Source organism: Macrobrachium nipponense, chromosome 3 (genome assembly GCF_015104395.2).
Source record: "Macrobrachium nipponense isolate FS-2020 chromosome 3, ASM1510439v2, whole genome shotgun sequence".
NCBI lineage: Eukaryota > Metazoa > Arthropoda > Malacostraca > Decapoda > Palaemonidae > Macrobrachium > Macrobrachium nipponense.
Window position 1 is genome coordinate 113,604,390 of NC_087202.1, and position 6,473 is coordinate 113,610,862.

At 41.2% G+C, this 6,473-nt stretch overlaps 1 protein-coding gene across 2 annotated transcripts in view; it reads right to left on the bottom strand.

Annotated features, from left to right (window-relative positions):
* Positions 1-241: 241 nt before the first annotated feature.
* Positions 242-6,473, bottom strand: part of LOC135221983 (angiopoietin-4-like) — a 28,704-nt gene continuing 22,472 nt past the window's right edge. The window contains exon 9 of one of the 2 annotated variants that reach the window (XM_064260084.1): positions 242-1,512. In XM_064260084.1, the coding sequence (XP_064116154.1) occupies positions 1,472-1,512 (41 nt within the window). In that variant the 3' untranslated portion in view covers positions 242-1,471. Of the gene's footprint in view, positions 1,517-6,473 lie in introns of both variants that reach the window. The other variant, XM_064260085.1, reaches the window with a different exon arrangement.

Below are 6,473 nucleotides of genomic sequence, written 5' to 3' on the forward strand. Positions count from 1 at the left end.
CCGTCCATTTGACGTTAAGGCTAGTCCCTTACGACGCTCCTGATTGGCTGTTGATAAGCCAATCATAGGGCTGGAAACTCTCAGTCTCTGTCGAGAGTTCACATAGGCAGGATGTATGTTCCACCTCTCCTGAAAGACGTATCCTTCAGGAGAAGTGGAACATACATCCTGCCTATGTGAACTTTCGAGAGAGACTGAGAGTTTCCAGCCCTGTGATTAGCTTATCAACAGCAAATCAGGAGCGTCGTAAGGGACTGGCCTAGACATCAAATGGACGGTTGATGTGAATCTACTATAGTAACTCGTTACATCATCAGGGCTGAAATAAATCGGACAAACGAGTTAATTACACATCACATATTTAGAAAATATAAAAACAACAAATCGCAATTAAAAAGATCCTAAACTAGATTTTTGAATTATTTCTGGCGTTAGAGAATTCAGGGTTGGGCAATTTACAGCCAGTTCGATGACTCCACCTCTATGTGAGTCAGCTCTGTCTCTGCGAACTGGCTGTAAATTGTCCAACCCTGAAATCTCTTAACATAAAAAAACCATTGAAAAATCTGCCATGTTGGTATCAAATGCTCTGACTTTTCTATCTTGGGCCAAACAAGCCACTTACACGAACTGCCTATTCTTGAGTCATTATACATTAAGCAGTTAGCGCCAGGATTGAACTCACATACCACTTCTGTTCCCTTGTATTTGGCGTGAGCTTGTTTTCTTCGTGGCTCTGCTTTCCCTCCTTGTCTTGTCACTCAGCTGTCATCTTCTGACAGAACAGGTGCTTTTTTTAATACAGTCGTTAGCTCCTTTCTTTATAATTATTGTTTTTACTCTTTTGGTACAATTTCAACTAGTTTAGGGACTTTTTAATTGCGAATTGTTGTTTTTATATGTTTTGATAGTCATATGTACTTTAACTCGTTTGTCCGATTTAGTTCAGCCTTGATGGTATAACGAGTTACTAGTTACGAAACACGTTGGCAAATAAATGAATCATTCCTGTCAAGTAGTTGTCTCCTTGTCACATGTTCTTCACACACACAAACACACACACATATATAGATTAAAGCTATTTAGTCTATGTTACTTAGTACCCGTTGCTTTTCTCTTTACACACACTTTTGCTTTTTAAATGAAAAATTTCCAAACGTGGTAGTGAATGTTATTTTCCCGCATGGGGGTAAAACCTAACTTTAGTTGGACTCAGTATTGTCTTTTTATCTCTTAACATCTTCTGACACTGTCGGGTTCGCAGATTGCTGAGGTCAGGGTTTGGGTTTCGTCTTCTTACGTGTATAATCAAAGCAGGAGAGAGTTTCATTCGTGCTATACTTTCGTCGAGGAACTAAGCACTTGGCTGGCATTCAGCAGATGATTGGATTCTGAAGCTCTTGATAGCTGATAGGTAAGAGATTCCTGTCGCCTAGAAGACTCTGTCCTTAACTGTAGTCGTAGTTGCATGTTAGCAAACAGGGGTCTGAGAGGGTCCATTTACTCCATCATCTACCTGGGGGGAAGAGCCCACATCAGCGAAAGGTTAATGTAAACATGCAACAAACTGCCTTTAAAAGAAGCACAATTAAAGATAATTTGAGTACTGCTTCTCGAGGCAACGTCATGCAAACGTGAATGATTGTTAATGCCGTCAGTTGGCAATAGTTTCAAGCAAGCAATTTTTTTCTGGAAAAATTGTATCTGGACGCACCGGAAACTTGTGCGTTTTACTTCGTTATTGTTGCATTTATATGAGAAGTACAGAGCGTTCAGCATGCGCACATTTCGAACAATAAAAAAGATAAAAATTGTCGACCACTGCATGCAAATATTGAAGCGTGACCAAAGTTGAAATTTTGTTTTGTGTTTAGGCAACAAAGGTAAAAATACCAAAGATATTTCTGATCGTTGTTGGATGGTACTATTTTCAAAACCTCAGGCCTTTTGTGTTCGCCGCACCTTGGAAAAACTTTATCTCTCTCTCTCTCTCTCTCTCTCTCTCTCTCTCTCTCTCCTCTCTCTCTCTAATAAATCTATAAATCTACAGCCAAATCTAAGGCAAAAAAAAGTTTTGGCAATACTATTTTGTTTTATGTTTCTAAAATTCTTTAGAACAGGTTAACTTCAGATTGCAAACCATAAGATCTTAGTTTAAGGGCAAAATTTCGAACCTATAGCCACAATCATGTCACTATTATTTTACCGTTTTTGTCAGAGCTTTCTGTTTTACCACAGGTATTGAACTGGGCATTGTTGTCAATAAGGATACTACAGCTTTCCTTCCGAGACTTTTAAGAGATTCAAAACGTGAAAGTCCAGAGTTTTGAGAGGTTCCTCATTCCCTCCACTGTTGCCAAAAGGCAAATGTGACTACACTGTTTTTTTCCATCTCTCCATCCGCCTGTGGTGTTTTTGTATGGTAACACTGCGTCACGGGCTTTATATAGTTACATTCAGCTTACATTCAACGATTATAATAATATCCTATTTCGAATATTAACGGTGTAATTCGCATACTGTAAATTATTAAAACCCTTTTCAGTTGCAAATCTACACCCAGATATCCTTTTATTTACCTTAAACTTACACATAGCGTAACTATCTAAAGCCCGGGACGCAGTGTTACCTTACAAAAACACCACAGGCGGATGGACAGATGAAAAAAACAGAGTATAGGCGACAAGAGATCAGGGTCGAATTTCAGTATCTCCTTAAACCAGGGGTTGCCACTGGAGCGCTTGTACCACAAGGATACTCTTCAGCGAGTACATTGGATCTGAGAGAATAGCTATAGTAGATTCACATCAACCATGCATCTGATGTCTAGGCGAGTCTCTTACGCAATCCTGATTAGCTGTTGATAAGCCAATCACAGGACTGGAAAGTCTCAGTCTCTCGAGAGAGTTCACATAGACAGGATGTATGTTTCACCTCTCCTGAAGGACACTTTTGAAAGACGTATCCCTCAGGAGAGGTGGAACATACATCCTGCCTATATGAACTCTCTCTCGAGAGACTGAGAGTTTCCAGCTCTGTGATTGGCTTATCAACAGCCACTCAGGAGCGTCGTAAGGGACTCGCCTAGACATACGGTTGATGTGAATCTACTATAGTACTGCGCAATACTTGATGTAATCTACATTGAGATTGTACAATGTCGTGTTTTTTTTTAATATCCTCATTTTAATAAGTAAGTGTTTTACTTGAGTTACATCAAGAGTAGGGTGAATACCATCTGTTTTTTATTTTCATGGAACTCCCCGCGGCTGTAATCTGTACCTGTACCGAGCCTGAAAAGATGCCTTGCATCATACTACTTAAAATTGAGAATTAAATGAATCTCGTGGGCTTAGTTTATCGATGTTATGGATGATCATGAAAAAAAAAAGACATGTGTATGATGCATCAAAATATTTCATATATTACTTTAGTATATTGAAATTATTACCATTAATATTCTTATGCAGTCGACGCAACCAGATTTCATAATAAGATTATGGCATAATATCAGTTTCATTGTTTTTCCTTTTCATCCTCAATTTTCTAGGATACATAGGAATCTACATAGATGCCCAAGGGTACGTAAGAACAAAAAGGTTGGGAACCCCTCCTCTTTCCTTGTAATTTTCTTTCTATATTGAATTTTCTACATTTTCAAGTTGCAATCCAAATCATCACTTAGCTTCTCCTTATGACTGAGGGTTTCATAATTTTTCAATTCTTCTCGTTGACATATATTTACTTTTCACCATTCAGCCTACTGACTGTTCCCTGTGGTTTCTCACCCTTTCTTGTCATCATTGACAACTCTTACCTCTTTCAACAGGTGTTCTTCAATTTTATGAAAAGACGAATTTTTTTGGAAAGGCCGCTCACCTATTCAATCCTATAATATGCATTAAAAGACTTTAACAACAAACTCTTCAAAGGCTCCTTTTTGCCAGTTCAAAAGGTCCTGGCTTTCCTTCACCTAAAGTAGCAACTGACCTCTAATTTTGGTACAAACTGGAAATACTTATATTCATTCTTTTATTGCAATGTTTCTTTTGTTTTCAAGGACATTCATCCCTTTTACCCGGTGGTTTTTTCCCGAACTGAAAAAAGCCGGACGCCATATCTAAAAAACTAGCCATAAAAATTTCTTGAAAATAATCTCAATATGTTACCCATACCTAAATTACGGTGCCATTACTTCTTTGAACAACCCTAACCTAACCTAACCTAACTTAGGGGCATGACAGAAAAACCGGAGCCGTTGGAATATTAGTATACATCTCGAGAATTTGCTACCCGATTCCAAGACCGGACTGACTTCCTAAGGTTCATGAATATGCAGGGGATTCCAAACTTTGTTAAGTTTTAGTTTTCATCTCTACAATCACAGTAACTCTTCGTTTGCTCTATCTCAATCTGCCTTTTCCCTACTTAACATCTGCTTGGACTTACAATAAATCATGAGCGTTGAAGTGTAGTTGTAGAAGTTTCTAGTACTGGCTTCCATTCATACTGGTATCGGTGTTGTAGCAGACTATGCCTTTTGACCCAATACTCCTTTTATTATTAAGAATAATCCTCCTCTAATCACTAGAAAAAAATTAAGAAGAGGATTAACCATTTTCAGCACAAAACCATTCGTTTCAAAGCCCGTTACGTAACACCTTTCTCCCTTGAAGATCTCTCCTCTCTCTCTCTCTTTCCGTTGAAAGACTTAAGAAGACGCTTAACCGGTTTTAGCACACAACCATTCGTTTCAATGTCCGTTAACTAACACTTTTCTCTCTCTCTCTCTCTCTCTCTCTCTCTCTCTCTCTCTCTCTCTAAAAAACGCTTAAGAAGAGGACTAACCCTCAGCCTGTTCAGAAACGGAAAGAATACGGAAACGAAAAAAAGGAAGAGAAGAGAAGAGAAGAGAAGTAACCTGCCCTGACGAAGGCGCCTTGGAAGGGAACCTCATCATCCTTAGCCCTTTCGACTGAGATACGGCATCGCTTCCCTCAACCCGTCAGCGCCCTTAGATGATGTCGACGCGGAGGGAAATAAGGCCCGAAGTAAACAAGTTACCGAAGGAGGGATTTCGTTCGAGCGTCTGCACAGATCATGCTGGACTTACCTGGGATCGGGGAGTTCGCCGAAGTTTAGATTACTTACCATATGCGTCGCCACAACACAGGTTTTCCATTGACAGTCTCCGGGGAATTACTCGGTTTGGGGAAGAGAGATGGTCGTATGAGGTTAAAGAACTGATCATTTTTGGGGAATAAAGATGGTCGTATGAGGTTAATGGCCTGATCATTTCTGGGGAAGGGAGATGATGGTCTCTCTCTCTCTCTCTCCTCTTCCTCCTCCTCCTCATCTCTTTATCTCTCTATCTCTCTTCACCCTCTTCGTCCGCCTTATCTCGCTCTTTCTCTCTCTCTCTCTCTCTCTCTCTCTCTTCCCCTCCTCCTCCTTTCTCTTCCTCCTCCTAATCCTTCTCATCTCTTTATCTCTCTATCTCTCCTCACCCTCTTCGTCCGCCTCATCTCGCTCTCTCTCTTTTTCTCTCTCTCCTCCTCCTCCTCTTCCTCCTCCTCCTACTCCTGCCCACCTTTCTATCTCTCTATATCTCCTCATCCTCTTCGTTCGCCATATCTCTCTCTCTCTCTCTCTCCTCCACCTTCTCCGTTTCATCTCTTTATCTCTCTATCTCTCTTCACCCTTTTCGTCCACCTTATCTCTCTCTTTTCTCCTCCTCCTCCTCCTACTCCTTCTCATCTGTCTATCTCTCAATCTCTCCTCATCCTCATCGTCCGCCTTATCTCTCTCTCTCTCTCTCTCTCCTCCTCCTCCTCCTTCTCATCTCTTTATCTCTCTATCTCTCCTCACCCTCTTCGTCAGCCTTATCTCGCTCTCTCTCTCTCTCTCTCTTCCCCTCCTCCTCCTTTCTCTTCCTCCTCCTACTCCTGCTCATCTGTCTATCTCTCTATCTCTCCTCAGCCTCTTCGTCCGCCTTATCTCTCTCTCTCTCTCCCTCTCCTCCTTCTCCTCCTTCTCATATCTTTCTTTCCCTATCTCTCCTTACCCTCTTCGTCCGCCTTATCTCTCTCTCTCTCTCCTCCTCCTACTACTGCTTATCTGTCTATCTCTCCTCACCCTCTTCGTCCGCCTTACCTCTCTCTCTCTCTCTCCTCCTCCTCATCTCTTTATCTTTATACCTCTCTTCAGTCTCTCCGTCCGCGTTATCTCTCTCTTTCTCTCTCTCTCTTTCCTCCTCCTCCTCCTCCTCTTCCTTCTCCTACTCATGCTCATCTGTCTATCTCTCCTCAGCCTCTTCGTCAGCCTTATCTCTCTCTCGCTCTCTCTGTTCCCAGTCTCATATTTTAATATATGTGGCTCCCTAGAAGGCTTAGGCCCGACCTTCGAATCGTTGATAACGAGTGTCGAGGGTTTTTAACGAGGCGAGAAATTTCACGTCTTTAAACCTTTTTGGA